Source organism: Strigops habroptila, chromosome 18 (assembly GCF_004027225.2).
Source record: "Strigops habroptila isolate Jane chromosome 18, bStrHab1.2.pri, whole genome shotgun sequence".
In the NCBI taxonomy this organism is placed as follows: domain Eukaryota; kingdom Metazoa; phylum Chordata; class Aves; order Psittaciformes; family Psittacidae; genus Strigops; species Strigops habroptila.
The window spans coordinates 3,533,935-3,549,887 of NC_044294.2; the positions used below are offsets into that span (position 1 = coordinate 3,533,935).

Here is a 15,953-nt window from a genome sequence, read left to right on the forward strand (position 1 = left end):
GATGCCTTCCTGGTGTGCATCTTCCAGTTGTATTTCATCCAGAAGGAATGCAGTTTGCATGCTCTGAAACCTCTTTGTGCTGTGAGCCAAACTGCAGCAAGGACAGGATGATGGAGGCTGCTTTCAGTGAGCATTCCTGATCCAAACTAAAACCCTGAAGTAGATAGACTCTACGAGAAAGCAGCTCAGAGCAGCTTTCTCCCATTTCAGATTTCCCTTTGCAGATAGCTTACTTCTGCCAAGCATCAGGTTGCGAGAATAGCTGGCTTGCATTACCCTATTGAAAAATAAAGTGCTATTTCTGTTCTTTCCATAGTGATGGTAATTAATATTTAAGGAGGATGCTCCCTTGTGCTCCAGGTCAAATATAGAGAAAAGTGCGTACTGTTGATGACGTGTTGTCTCCAAATTACACCCCAGAAGTGTATGTAGAACATGGAGACGTGGAATTGAGGCTTATGACAACTGGGTGGGGAAATAAGCAGAACTAAATAATAGCGTTTCCTTAGTATGGAGAAGAAAAAAAGGGGCTGTCTGGGTGTGGGGTGAAATCTTGTTATCAAGGCTGTGCATTTAGATACTAAAGGCTGAAAGGGACTCAAGATTTTATCATCTGCTGTTTTCACATCTGATGTGAAACCCTGTATCTACAGACAAGAAGAGAAAATCAGCAGCAGTTTGTGTCTTTGGATGGCAAAGGGGAGTCACGTGTACACAGAGAATAAAGCAGTAAGTACGTGAAAAATAATTACCCATAACAAAAGCTCCAGGTACTTCACCATGGTGAGGACGTGTTGTTTGATTAACAGGAGCTGTTAGAAGGGAACATGCTGCAAGGCAGCTGGGCAAGGTCTGTGAGTGCCGGGGTGTTGTTCCTGCACCAGTTCAGCAAACCCATACGTGGGGCACGTTCAATAACAGCACCACTTCCCTCCATACATGCAAGATTTGTTACTGGAATTATTTGACCTTGTTGTTAGGAGGCTTCACAGTTGCACTGAGTCCTCTGCATCTCTATTTAAGCTTAAGCTTCAGGGGCCCATAGCCTGGATCTGCAGGACTACTCTCTTCCGAAGCAAACAATCCTTTCTCAAGGGCTTTCTGGGGATGTACATCAGCCAAATTTCACAGAGTCCTGAAGGCAAAAACCCAAAGCTGATCTGTGTTTTAATTTGGCCACAGATGGCAGGCCCAGATTAAAGCAGCAGGCTTCCTGAGGCGATGCTCCATGGCTCTCCCCAGCGTGAGCGGTGAAGAGCCTGCTTGGAGAATGACTGTGAGTACTGCCCCTTTGGGTTTTGTTGGTGTTGCAGATGCTTTTATAGGTGAGAGAGAATTCACATGCAGAGTGCCACTCTCCATCAGGAGGAGTGACAGCGGTGACAATGCCACCGCAGCGCTCGGACCCGGACCCAAACCTCGCACGGCCTCGCGCAGGAAGTAGGAGAAAGTCCACAATGTAGAGACAGAACAAACGAGGGAAATCATGAAAGAATGAGGGAAAGAAAGAGCCAGATGCTCCAGCTTCATTTTCAACCAGAATGAAAGCCAATGAAGACTTGCACCTTTTAAAGGAGTAATGAATTGTTTCCTCCCCTGGCATGCAGTGATTTGACTTGCCACATGCCTCCCAGTAATTTCCCAGCAGGTTTTAATGCTGGAACAATAGCATTCTGCTGGATATTGATTTTAAAATAACTCTTCCACACTTACTTGTAACTTTAAGAGGTGAATTACAGCCCTTGAATGTGCTCTAATGTAGCAGTGGTAAATAGTTAAATAGGCACAATCTGTTTGTGTAGGCACTGCCTCTCAAGAAGGCAGAGGTTGGCTGAACCCTGCCTGTCCTTCTGGTCCTGGAGTACAGCTGTAAGTGTGATGGGTGGCAGGGAAGAATGCTGGCTCGCAATGAAAAAAGGTTCTCTGGTTATCTTACACTTTTGTTGTATTTTTTGTTTCCTTTTTTTAATGAGGTGATTGCATTACAGTGCCTGGAACACTCCTCCACACCCTAGAAATAAGCCTGGTTTGATCACAGGTATTCCCCTGTTCTGGCTTCAGCCTCCCAGAATCCACAGATCATAGAATCACGGAATGGTTTGGGTTGGGAGGTACCTCAAAGCTCATCCAGTTCCAACCCCCTGCCATGGACAGGGACACCTTCCCCATGACCCTTAAGATTCGTTAAGAAACTGCAGTAAAAATGTCTCATGTTGTTTTCCTAATACTAAAGTGGGGCAGGAGTTTCATTTCATACTTTAGATGCCCCGTGCTCAATCTATGCCGGGCAGGAAAGTCTGGGTGAGGATGCGATGTACAGATGTCGCTGTGATGGGTGAGGTGGGTGCTGGCAGTGTCTAGGTGTAGGATCAGCCTCAGGCTGGGGGGATGCGGAGGCCCGCATTGCTCAGAATTCACACTGAACACCGATTCTGACTGTACGGGCTGTAATCAGCTGCGAAATGTAATTAGTTTTGGCTAATTTGTTGCAGGGCCTTTACCTTCACCTCCCCTTTCCCTGCTTTCCCACTGACACTGGCTATTATGTCCCTTCTTTTCAGCTGATCTCTCTAAACTAATTACTTTTACTGGGTCAGCACTGTTATGAAATTATCATTTTATAAGACTAAAAATAGCTCCGATCCAGTCAGCACGCCAATCACTTCCCTTCATCTCCAGTGAAATACAATGTTATCTTTAATCTCTATTTCTCAGGCACTTACTGTGATGCACGCGAGAAAGAAAGGGAGGAAAAAAAAAGAAAGAGGAGCTTAGAAATAATTTGTAAATCAGTTGCTATAGATGCATCCCTGCCAGGGCTTCCACTGGTAAATTTAGCAGCCACGCTACGGTTTTAGCCAGTATCATTACTTGGCCTTATTCAAAATAATTCACTTCTCACACAACGAGTTTACCCAAAAGGAAAGTTATTTTGCCTTGCACATTCAGAACAGCGTGTTTGCACATACATGCAATCATTACACATATCCAAAGCCACAGACAGCATAAGGACAGATAATTATTTTCTTTAAGAGAGAAAAAAATCCATTTGCTCTGAGAATGAATAAATGTATTTTAATACTTCTGCAGTTCTGGTGAATGCAGATAGCTCAAATATGAGATGCTTGCCTGAGATTTACACCAGGATAGCGAAGGGAAAAGGTTCCCCCTGTAGTTTCTGATACAAAGACATTTTGCACACAATATCTGTAAATCCATTAGGAGAAGAAAATTGATACACATTTCATGTAAGATGAAACTGGTGTCAAGGGAATGAAGGCTCAAGAAAATGGCTTCTTTGTGTAGTTCCATCAATTCATTGTTTGATTGGACTTTCTGTATATTAAATTCAAGCTGTTCTTTGGCCTCTGGATTTAGGAATTGTTGACTGCGTGGGAAATGGTGAGAGGCAAAGGAAATATCCCACATCTCATCCCTCTTTCCATTGCTGACGTTAAATATGCAAAGTAGTGTTTCTATTAAAGCAATTTTTCAGATTCAGTTTAATGGCAGTTACTGAAGTAGTGACACACACAATATGATTATGGAGCCAAACAGCAATCTTCCCAGAGAAACCGGGAATGGCAGCGCTCCAGAGATGATTTATTATTTTCCTTACTTTGCAAACTCCTCTTAGTTTGCATGAAGGAGGGAATGAAGGTTACTATCAGCTCGAGTGCTTTCAGGACTTTGCACTGAGAAATAACTGCTGAGATCTCTCTGTTCACGCAGTACCTGGCAGCATTTGCAAGAAGTGTGGTCAGTATTCAATAAGTTCATACCAGTTCAGCTGTCGCAGTTTGGCAGCAAGTATTTAATGTGCTATTTCACTACTTCATCCCCTTTCTTGTCCATGATTGAATACCAATAAACAAGAAAGGCCAACAAATAAGCAAAACAATGATGTTTCTTGCAGAGGGGTTGATCCAGTGTCAGTCCTCTTGTGCTCCCTCTGACCCACGGTCTGCAGAACCACGGGGTACCTGCTTGAGCCAAGACAAACCAAAATAGATCCCAACTCCCTGTTCTCTCAGCACTCGGCTAATAAAAACTACAAGAAATTTCAGATCTTGCTCCAGATTGGGCTGTTGACATAACCAGGCCAGCACGTCTGCTTTATTGACTTCCTAGCATTAACCTGATTCCTTAAAGTAATTATAGTGATAGGACTGTGTTGTCCAAGTGCGCTGATGTGTGTTTTTCGAACTCATTGACCAGCACAGTCAAATCTGAAAGAGGAATAGTGATGTTGAAACCATTATGTTCTTGCAAATTGTAAAGGGGACAGTCAGACAGAGGACAGATTCTCCCAGGACTACTCTGAGGGCACTGAGCTTTGGGAGCTCAGCCTCCATTAGGCACTGGAAAATCACACAGCTTATCCCTAAGCTCCAACCAGCACAAACTTCATCAACAACCTCTGGTCCTTTGTCTGTGGTACTGCTGGTTTCTTGGCACAAATGGCCCAAAGAGCTCGCTGATGATTCCCTCAGGATATACTGCAGGTTCTCACCTTTTCCAAGGCTGCTTCTGGTGGGGATAGGGGTGCTGGTGTCTGCTCCAATGTACTCCACACCAGGGACCCCAGCTCTGCCGGAGCATGGGGAGCATCTCCATGTCCCGAGGTGGTGCAGGTGGGTGTGGCACTCAGGTTTTCACAACTACAATTTGCTGCCTACACTGCGGGTTGCAGACACTGCCCGAGAGCCTGAAACATACTGCTGTCGTCAGGTGAAATGGAAACAGCTATAAAAAGCTTAGAAAAATACATGCTCTGAGCAAAACCGGTGTGGGGTTTAGTAGTGGGAGGGAGGTCTCGTACAGCAGCCGTGTTTTGATGTGTGCTCGTGGGCAGTGAAACAGGAGGCTGCCCCATCTACAACCACAGCCTATTGAGAAGCAAATTAAACCAACACACTGGTAAAAAGGTAACAAAATTTATGAAAATTAAACTGCCTCTATATAGATGTAAAGCTGGTGGCTCTTGCGTAGCAGGTTAGCTAGAGATCAAGACGTGAATGTGAACGGTTGGGAACAGCACTGTGCCCCTAAGTGGCTGAGATGGAGGGTCCTAGAGGTCAAAACCTCCTGCAGAACATAGAACAGGGGCTGGCAGAGCTAATACTTATTGTATTGGTGGTTTAGACAAGGGCAAGAGAGAAGCTGGGTAGCTGTTGGCCTCTGAGGAAACGTGTTTCTGCATGAATTGGATAGCTGATTTTGAATTAATTTGGAATAGTTGTTTCAGTAATTTGGATTGATTTAAGATGCACCCAAGAATAATGCTTTCATTATAAAACCTCTTGAGCAAAATTTAAATCACGCTAAATTAAAAACAGCCTCTGTTAAACCAGGGCTGACGAGCACAGCATAGGGATCAGAGATGCAGGGTCAGTATAATTTAATTCCTTTGCTTTGTTTCCCATTCCAGAAAAATTCTTGTACCCATCTCCTTGGGTTGTTAACTGCCTAAGGAGCTTGCAAGTCATCCTGGAATTCTCCAGACCGATTTGCATTGTAACCCCACCAAAAGCAGCACTTTATCTATTTTATGCAGTGCTTCACCTTCAAGGAGAAATGCATTTTTATTGCTTTTCATTTCTGGGTCAAGCTGGGAATTCAGTTGTATCCTAAAGATACTGAGGGACCTGGAATAACAGCAGCTGATGTACAGAACAATAGAAGAGTTATTGGTTTCCTAATACTAGCCTTGGTTGGTTGTGGTAAGTAAACTTTTATCTAAACAGAGATAATTTTTGAATGTCTTAGTAAGATGGGAAAAATTATCCTGCCACAAGCAATGGTGGAATTCCAGTGCCAGGGAAACATTCACTTATCTGGATTTCAATGTTTCAGTGTTCAAAACAAAAAATACATCTATATGTGTAGAGATTTGAGTTAAAACCCATTGTGCTTTATAGTTTCTTGTTTGGAAATGCTGGCTGAATTTTTAATGGCAAATGGTAATATTTAAGATACTCATAAAAGCTCTAAGTGTTGCTGAAGTACAAGCAGTGAACTGGCAACCACCAACTATTAAGAAGCATGTTGGAGACTTTGGCTGCTTTTTTGGCAAGGTCTGTGTGGTAAGAATTGCCAGAACTCTCATTAGTAAGTAACAAGATCCTTCCAAACATATTGAAATGACTTCTGAAGAGAGACGTATATGAAATATTGTGTGAAAATGACAGTTTGTCAAAGCTGGAAGGATTTATGGGGAAGTGGAGGGGGGCAGGAGGTGTTAACCACCCACTCCAACGGTGGGAGTGAGAAGTTGGAATGACCTGAGGCCAAAAGTTTCATTTCTAGCTCAAGAGTTTCTGTACTGCGGTGCCAAGCGGTGGGTGAGAGCTGCTGCACGAGCCAGGGGCTGGAGCCGGCACCATCGGTACCTCGGGACCCCAGCACCATCCCTCTGGCTCCACAAAGTGCCTCTCCAAGGAGGGGTCTGGTGGGGCCCTGTGGAGCTGGTCTGGCAGCAATTAGGTTTTTATGGCTCTTAGCAGCAACTCCTCTTTTTAGCAGACGTTTTGGGCAAGCCAGTGGAGAGCGTTTGGCTTTGGATGCTTGAATAAGGCAGTGCTGCGTACCTGTTGTGGGCAGATAGGTGTTGTCAGGGGGCACAGGGCCTCTTTGGGGTCTGCTGTTATTGAGGTTTCTGAGTTGCTTGTGAGTCTGTGGTACGACACTAAACTTAGCTGACAGACTATTTTCTAGAGACACCTGTTTTAATTAAAATCCTGCAAGAAAAATCCCAAATCAGTAATACTAGAAGTTTAAGCTTCAAGGCTTTAACAGCTTTTTATAGGTCCCTTTCCAATGAACTCTTACAAAGCCATGTTTAAACATCTCATTTTTAAAATTCTTGTCAACTCATTTATAGCACTCGTTCATCTCTAATTTCTGTGATTACAACAGATTGAGAACACTTTAAAGTCCTCAGGAGCACTCTGGTTTGTTAATCCATGCATTCAGAAAGGAAGGGAAAGAGAACAAGACTCTCCCATCACAAAGATAGAGCAACATACGTGTGAATGTCCAGAAGTGTGTGCAGATACAAAGATAGGTGCCATCGTTATTAAGCAGAAACCAGAAAAGAGAGCTGTATTTTCACGGATTTCCCTCTCGTAGAGAAGACATGTGAGAACAAGCCATTCAGGACAGGTGTCCCTCTGAAGCTGCTCAGATACAATGGTGGGGATGAGAGGGTGGGAACTGACCAGTATGGGCCAGTCAGAATATGGAATGGCAGGTTGGGGCGTGCTGGGATCCAAAGCCCAACTTCCATTTCTAAACAAGCACTGACTTCTTTTCCCACGTAAGGAACTCAGCTTTTGTAATATGAACATGCAAACTTTGCTTAGATGATAAAAAGGTGGAAAAAGAGGTCTTTTTGTGACTATGACAAACGTGTTCTACATCTTCACTTAATGAAGAAATTCAGACTTGCAGTTGTCATATGTCAGATTCTGCTCCTTTCTGAGAGCTGAATTATGATTTTAATAATTGAAAAGTGCTACTGTGAGCCTGGTCATGTATAATAGGCACAGAGAAGTGTTTAAAATCAAAAGCAGTTTAGAGAAAAAGTGGCCACCACATTACAAGAATGAGAATTGTCTACAACTGAATATTAAACTGTGTGAATCTCCAGTGGGAAAACTCCCTGCAAAGTAACCGTAAACTTAGTGTATTGTTCTGATGTATGGAATTAAAAGATTGCATTTGATCCTGACTTTGTGTCTGCCTAAAGCAGCAGCCAGTGATGCCAACTTGATTTTATATAACCCTGTGAGGGTGAGGGCTTGGTCATTCTGCTTACCAAGGTTTTAGTTCAGAGCAAAAGAAGCTTAAATCTATAATCTCAGTAGAAATATCTGTAAGACGGAAATGAAATATAAGAGAAAAATGTGCCCTCCAGGCTACATTCCCCTTGCTTTGATATCATTATCTTTGTACCTGTCCATGGGAATGTTTGAAATTCTACTGCAACAGCATATTCATATTATTTTTTAAACTCACAACTAAACACAGACAAGAAGCCCGTATCCTGCTCAGTTAAGTACTAAACATCATGTCCTGGAAATCATGGAGTATTTTCAGCATAGAGGCCCACAATATCCATTGGACATCTATAGTTCCTGGCATGTCAAGTGAAATAAAAATGACCAATGTCACGAAGAGAGACAACACACACATCAGTAACTTTGTGTAAAATCTGTGGCTCAAATGAATGCCTGAAAAACCATAAGCTCTACCTGCCAAGGTCCCTTGCAATCATGTTAACTTTTCTCTCCTGCAGAAGGAGTGCGAAACAGGACCTGCTACACCACAGCCTTGCTCCTCCTGCACTCATTTCCATTGTGCCAAGCATTTGTTAAGTGGGTGTAAGTGCTTTTTCTGTTTTACGCAACTTCACATAAGCATAAATTGCAGAAGTTGTAAGGCAAAGAACAATCAAGCCCGTAACAGTTCCAGCCCCTTTTTAAACATGCACCCAGGAAAAAACTTAGGAGTAACTGAAGTCAAGCTCCTAGTACATGCTCTCCTGCTGCTCAGTGAAAGAAGAAGTAATACTCACCCCAGTGTTGTCATGGTTACAATAGTGTACCAAAAGGAAGCAGGAATACTGGTGAATTTGCTTGCTGAGGACCCTTTCTCTGCATAAAACATCACAGTTGCAAAGATGATGATTGCCATAGTGAGGGAAAAGAGGAGAAAGCCAAGCTCGGAGGCACAGCTCTTCAAAGTGTAGCCCAAGATTCTTAAGCCTTGGGAATGGCGAGAGAACTTGAAAATCCTGAAAACCCTGAAAACCCTTAATGTCACAAAGGCTCCGCTCACATCCTCATTGTTGGTCATCACCAAGCCAATGTAGTACGGCATGATGGCCACCACGTCAATGATGCTCATCACACTTCTAATGAATCTGTAGCGACTTGGGGCCGCAAAGAGTCTCAACAGATACTCAACTGTGAAAATCATCACACAAGCCGTGTCCAAGCAAAAGAAAGCCACAGCGTATCTTTCCCCACATGGAAGCTCCTTGTTTCCAGGCACCGTGCCACAAGGGACAGTTTCCACGACATTAGTGATTACAGAGACAGCAATAAAGAAACCGGTGACATAGTAAAAGACTAAGGCTAAGGTGCTGGTGTGGGGGTTCTCGAAGGCTCGCCACATGGTCTGCCGGAAGCTCAGGGATGGCATGGACCCTTCTTGGTTGTTTTCAGAGTCATTATCATCCATCAGCCGCTCTGCGTTTTCCCGCTTTCTGTCTTTGTACTCTTCATAGCAGCAGTCCCCAATGATTTCAGGGAGGATCCCATAGAAGGCAAGCTCTTCGTCGTAAGCAGAGATGCACTCATACCTGGGGTAGTGCAGCTTGCCAGTTCTATAAAAATTCAAGATGCACCTAAACACCTCAGGGTCCCGGTCAAAGAAGTACTCCTTAGTGTCTTCGTTGAAGAAGAACTCCTTCTCGGTGCTGCCCAGGAGAGTGTCCGGGTATCTCTCCAGTGTAGTCCTCCAGGTCTGGAAACGCCTGCCACTCACATTGAGAATGATCAGCTCATCCTGCCTCTTGTTTTTCTCCGTTGGAGCCAGTGGCATAGGACAGTTGGCCACTGGCATCCATCCTATGGCGGCTGCCCTGGCAAAGGGCAACCATGCTGCTACTCCTGCTGCCATGATGACCCCAGGCCTTGTTACTGGAGAAGATGGTTAGGCTGCTCCTGAGACCTGTTGGAAGTCAGATCAGTTCCATCTACAATAGAGAATAGAATAAAAACACAACACAGTCAAGCAGGGTGTCTTGCCCCATTGTGTTAAGGAGTCCAACATCAGTACATACGCAAGGAATTAAAACAAGTGGCTTGCCCACATCTCCCTCTTGAAGGATGATGTTAAGGCACAGGATAATCAGCTCTGCAGGGTTATGGCATTATTATAGGTTGAAATTTTGAATAGCAAATGATTCCTCATTAAAAGCATTTTAAAAGTAGCATAAACACACTAATTTATATTTGCTTCCTCACAAACAAGACTAATCCATAATTCCCCAGGTGTAAGCCTCATGTGCTCATCAGTTTAACTACAGCTGTCAAGAAAGAGCTGGGAAATCAGCTTGCAGTTCAGCCAAGGAGATTGCATGCCAGGAAAAGCCATGAGCGGACTGAGCTGGGTTCCCAGTCCTAGAACGGTTCAGTACATAAGGGATCTTGCACTAAGAACATTTTCAGCTGAAAGAAATTGAAAAGTTTCTCTGGTTTTCATTGCTTTTCTTCCACCTTTAGCTGAAGACCTGGCCTCAGCAGCAGTTTTTTGCTGGTCTCTTTTATTTAGAGATGGGTTTTACTCCTGTGAAATACTGCATCCATCTACTGGCTTAGAGGAAAATTCAGGGCAACGTTGCTCCAAATACCTGAGCAACAGTCAGTGTGAATCCCAGGTGTGCAAGCTGATGGATTAAGCTACTACCTGAATACCAAGAACATCAGAATGAGGGAATCCTCCAGTTGGACAGCTTTCTTCCAGCAGGAAGATACCTTGATTATTTCCTAGCTAACAGAGGCAGAAGTCCTTCAGCTGAAGAACTGAAAGACTATTAGGTTGAAATATGTTCACTGCACTCTTGATTTTCAGATGAACAACATCTCAAGCTGTCCAGATCATCAGCCGCTGGAAGCCAACATTCTCTTGAATTTCGAGTAGTTATTGTAGTTCTGATTTAGCCCTCAATTTTCTGTTTCTTATTGATCAGAGTTCTTACAGTATTTAAGTTCTGTTTTCACTTGTACTTACTGTCACTTCCCTAATGTTTTTCTAACTCTACCATAACATTATCTGGAGAAAGGTATCATAGAAGATGCATTTGGGGCCCTATCAAAAGTCAATATATCAATGGAAATCCCATTGATTCCACTGACTCAGGCCTTTGAAGCTTAATTGTATCCTTCTAGGCCGTTTTACTCTGAAGTTTTTAATTATATGAAAGCTGCCATTCCAGCCAGTAAGGCTGCAGCATTATTGATTCCAACAGGCCATCAAAATAGTGAATAAAAAATGATGGAATCAATCAGTGGTGAAAATGACTAAACTGCTCACAGAAACACTCTTCCTCTTCAGGGCATATTAACATTCATCACCTTAATGTGGAATATCTTTCTGTGCAATTTTACTATCTAAAGGACAATTGAAATCCCTCGTGCAAGCATCTTACTGCTGCTGGAAGAGGTTTTGTAATTATGAAACATATAATAATCCATAGTGAGGCGTATCCCAAGGAGACACTTTGCTTATACACACAACACTGGAGCAAAGAGCCTGCAATATCTCCCTATAAAGAATTGTTCAATATTTCTATGCAGTAGTTTTTCTCTCCCCCTAAAGAAGGGATTTATTGCATTATAGTGCCAGACTGACAGCCCTGGAGACCAGGCTCTTCATCTGTGCAGGGAAGAGGCTGAGCACTGCAAGCTTTCTCTACATGACTTTGAAACCATGCCCCAGCCTTTAGCTGAAAGGCAATCTCCGGTGGCTCTGAGCAGAGCTGCTGGTTTCTTATACCAGCAGTGAAGGATCTTTGAACTTTTATGAAACCCAGCATTAAGAACAGGGCTGCAAAAAACGGGAGGCAGCAAAATGAGAACCATTTTATTCATTAATCACCAAATATCTAGAGGCAAATAACCAAGAGACCAACATAATGCATCCTGTTCCTGTTTCCCCTGCTGGTAAACTGTTTTTTCTGCTTTGTAATTTCAATTAGTGACACCACGACAGTCATTCTACCAGGACTAATTGGCGACGTAGGGTGACCTGACCGGCAACAGTGCACTGGATCCTCATCTCCCCTGATTTCTCAGAGGAGCCTCGTTAGAAATCTCTCCTGTACTTCTAGAACTTTGGTTGTAAATTCCAGGTTACCTACATTAGCTGCTGAGGAACTATAAATACTTCACATATACTTCTAATAAAGCACTGGTAACTCATAAGTGACTTACATGCTTTTAAATCAATTTTTAAAGATAAAATGGGTCCTTTCATGCTGGCAGTGTATGTGGGGAAGCTATAAATATCTCAGCTATGAAGTGGACAGGAGATTAAAACAAAAGAGAAAGAGAGGGGTATTCTTCTGGGGAAGTTTAGTTCCCATTTCTCTGTGACCAAGAGATGCAGCTGGTTAAGGAACATAGTGGGCACAGTTTAGTTTTCAAAGTTGCATTACATCTGTCCCATTTGATTCTCAAAATACACAAACAGAGAGTCTTTTCCAGCTATAAATTGTCTGAAGGACTGAGAGGGAGAAGAGTTATGAGATCCCCTGTCACACAGGTTTTGCTTCTTGTCAACGAGTCCTTGGAACTCCATCCCTCCCCAAAATAAGAGATGGAAAATTAAGAGACAGATAGGGCTGGATTTGTAATTCAGAGCTGTGCAAACTAAGCTGGGTAAAAAATATGAAGTAACTAGATTATCTACAGAACGTGGAAGGAATCCTCCTTTTCTGGCATGGATTCTGGGGTTTGGTGACTGCTAACAGTCTTTCTAGGCTGCAAAGCAATTGCCCGGGCTCCAAATCTACTGTAGAGTCGACAGAGTCTCTTCAGCTGGCAGAGCAAACAGACACACTTTGATTCTAACAAGCATATATTTAGCTGCACACATATTTCTAATTTTAATTACCATAATTTCTGTATGTAATTTGAAAAGAACTAGTTAACAGAGGCTGGGTTCCCTGCTGATGACATTTAGAAGACCTGGTACCTGAAATAAAGTAATTTGCCTCCCTCTGATTTAAGAAAGTCAGCATCTATAGAGAAAAGAATTGATTTTCTTTAGGTAATTATGAGGCCAGTGCAAAGGTGCAAGCAAATTTGATAGAGGAGCCTGTAGCGTGAGCCCCTGTCCCCCTCCCTGGAGTCCCAGCACCACTGAGCCCCTCCTGCCCATGCTGGCTCCCGCAGGCCATCGGTGCTGCACACAGTTGGAGGTCTCCAACAAAAACCTGGCAGGCCTGGCGAGGCCAGTGAAGCTCTGGAGGAAAACTTTGGGAACACAGTTCTCTTCACCTAAAGGGTCAAGGAATAACCGCTGACTCCACAACCTGCCAGCTCCCACGGCAATGCCGTACTTATAGATGTGTCTTTGTAGTCTCATGAAAGCAGAAACAGAACAAAAACCTGACAGTGTTTCCCTCTCTAGAAGTAGACAGGGATGATTTAAAATACAACCGATAAACATACTGTGAGTTTCTCAGTGAGACACTGTTAATGGGAGCGAAGAGCCTTGAGATCATCCATTCTCTCCTTCCCTGTCCTTGTTGGGTCAGGCTCAGGCAGCAAAGATGTATTTGCTTTAAAGCAAAATACATCAGCCAAAGCTTCCTGTTCTCTGTCAGTCACATACTCTTTTCCCTTCGCAATCACATCGGATAATAAAACTTTCCACAACATGTTCACTCCGTCAGTCCACTGGAGAGATTTAGGAGTAAAAGCAACAGGCTTAGGATAAACACATGCAAACTTCTCCCCTCCCTCCCAGGCAGCCCAAAGAGCCCCATCTTGCATCTCCAGCTCACAGCGGTGCCTTACCTGGAAGGAAAGATGCTCCCAGTGCCCAGAAGTAGGGCTGAATCTGGGGAACTGGAAGGAAGGGGGAGCAGTTACTCCTCAGGATAAAAGGTGAACCGTTCTGCCTGCCTCTTGACTCCCTCTCCAAATGAAGTCAGAAGCAATCAGTAAATGTGATCATCATTGTGAAAGTATATATAGAGAGATGACTAAACAGCTTCTCCCTCATTACTGCCGCGACGGAGTCTCTCCCTGCCTCTCTCGCCTGTGCTTGCTTTGCTTTGCTCCCTCCCCTTCCAGCACAGCTCGGAGCTTTGCTCTCACTGCTGAACCCAGCTGGAAGTGGCACCGGATCCCGGAGAGCCGCTCGCCTGGATGCAGCCAGGAGACAGACCCAAGCTGGTCCTGGGGAGACAGGCTGTGTGTGAAGCGAGACTGAGGAACGGCAGCATGAGCTAAGAGAGCCACTGGCAAATGGAGGCACCAGAGCCTACCCTGCATGCTAATGTGACAGCCGTGGCAAAGGGGGGGATAAAAGGGGGAGAAGTAGAGGATGAACTTCACAGGTCTCTTCTGGAGCTCCCTTTGTGTCCCTGCGTGTGGGGATCATGCAGATGTCCCTTCTGGGCAAGAAAATGAGCCATTCCTTCAGCATCACAAACCTACAGCCAACACCTACACCAGGGCAGGAGGCAACGCTCAGGAATAAAAATAAATAAGCCAGACTTAAACCAATCTTCTTCTCTCTCCTTTCCCCTCTTCCTTCTCAGAGATGCCTCTTTCACCCTCATCCTGCCATTCTCCCTTGCCCTGCCCTTCAGCAGCCCAAACGAGCCCTGTCTCCACACCGCCCTAGCACCATCCCTCTGTATCCACAGCCAGAAGTTGGACTCTCCACGCTCCAACACCTTGGCTTCCTTGCTCTTTTATCTGTTTGCCGGCGATCCCCATATAGTAAATAACTGAGCCCAAATGGGAGCCACGCAGTCCTGCCCTGCTCTGCCGGGCAGCCCCTGGCAATGGCTGATGCGCTGCCGCGATAGTTCGCGACTTCCATAAAGTAAAGCAAATACCTACATGAGATACCGGAGCGCGGCAGCCTCGCCATCGCCTCGCGTCCTTCCGCGGCTCCGGGCGACACTTTAATACGGGAGTTCAGGGGCTGGAGGGCTCGGGGTGGCCGTCGGACGGGAACGGGGAGGGACGGGGCGCGGGAGGCGCCGGGGGCGGAGCGGGGGGGTGGGGAGGCGAGCAGGCGGGGGCTCCGCTCCTGTCCCTCGCTGCCCCGGTGCCTCCTCCCCGCCCGCAGGTGACCACCCCGGGGCCGTTGTAGGTCAACCCCTGGGTCCGGTGCCCACAGCCCGAGTCCGGTCGATCCCCCCCGCCCCGGTACCGGTCCCCTCCCGGTCCCCCCCTCACCTCCGCAGGGCGCTGCCGGCCGCGGCCGCCCGCCGAGCGCCTCCGCTGCCATGCGGCTGCCGGGAGCGCGGGGCGGCGCGGAGTGCGCGGGCGCGGGGCGGCGGCGGCGGCGATCAGCACCGCGGGCGCGGACAGCTCCGCGGGGAGGGGCCGGGCCGGGGCTCCCCCCAGCCCGCCAGCGGGTGTCCCTGGGGCGGGGGGGTGTCGGGCCCCGGTTCAGTGTCTCAGCGTTGTCTAATCCCTGATAATTCAATGCAGTTATGGAAATCTAACACTAATTCCCAAATGTCGGGTCCTGGGTAATCCTCCCCCAAAACAGTTTCCCCCGGCAGTGTGTGTAAGCTGCACTACAGTGTCTGCAGCTTCGTAATGAGCTGTGGTTTTGCATAAGCAAACACAACCTATTATAATCTTTACAATATGGATGCTAATAGTTGTACACTGGACACATGAATAGTTTTGTGCAAAGTGAATCCTAAAACTTCTCCGAGAAACTTCCAGTGGCTGTATGAATTTAAGCAAACCAAAGCATGCAGAATCCATCTTTATTAGATGTCCTCAGATCTGCTTTCCCCTGGAGAACACTTCCCCTGTCTCTGCTTGCACCTTTCCTCTTGTGGATGCTCAGAGGAAAGCAAAGCCAGAAGAAGTGTTTGGCTTGTCCTGGTACCAGAGGTTTGTCTGTGATTTACGGTGTCACCACTCCGCAAAGCTCACAGCCTCTCCTCAGTACAGTGGTGCTCCAGCCCTGCTCCTAGCTGGCTCTGGTCTGGCTGGCACTGGGAATAGCTTTTCCCCCATGACTCGGCCCCCTTTTAACTTCCGATCTCTATTAAAAAGCTAATTTGGGAACTCTTCTTCAATGCTCCCAATTTTGTATTTTTAAATAGAGTATGAAAGTCAAAAGCAAGCTGGCTGCAGATAGGCCAATGTGAAAACATTCCTCCTGTTCTCTCTTTCTAT

General features: G+C 45.5%; 1 protein-coding gene across 7 annotated transcripts in view; it reads right to left on the reverse strand.

Annotated features, from left to right (window-relative positions):
* Positions 1–15,129, reverse strand: part of KCND3 (potassium voltage-gated channel subfamily D member 3) — a 130,816-nt gene extending 115,687 nt beyond the window's left edge. For 3 of the 7 annotated variants that reach the window (XM_032920342.1, XM_030473052.1, XM_030473056.1), the window contains exons 1-2: positions 14,649–14,792; positions 8,579–9,763 (exon numbers count right to left, since the gene is read on the reverse strand). In XM_032920342.1, coding sequence (XP_032776233.1) covers positions 8,579–9,687 — 1,109 coding nt within the window. In that variant the 5' untranslated portion in view covers positions 9,688–9,763; positions 14,649–14,792. Of the gene's footprint in view, positions 1–8,578; positions 9,764–13,592; positions 13,941–14,648; positions 14,793–14,990 lie in introns of those variants that run through there. The other 4 variants (XM_030473053.1, XM_030473059.1, XM_030473055.1 and 1 more) reach the window with 3 other exon arrangements.
* Positions 15,130–15,953: the final 824 nt, after the last annotated feature.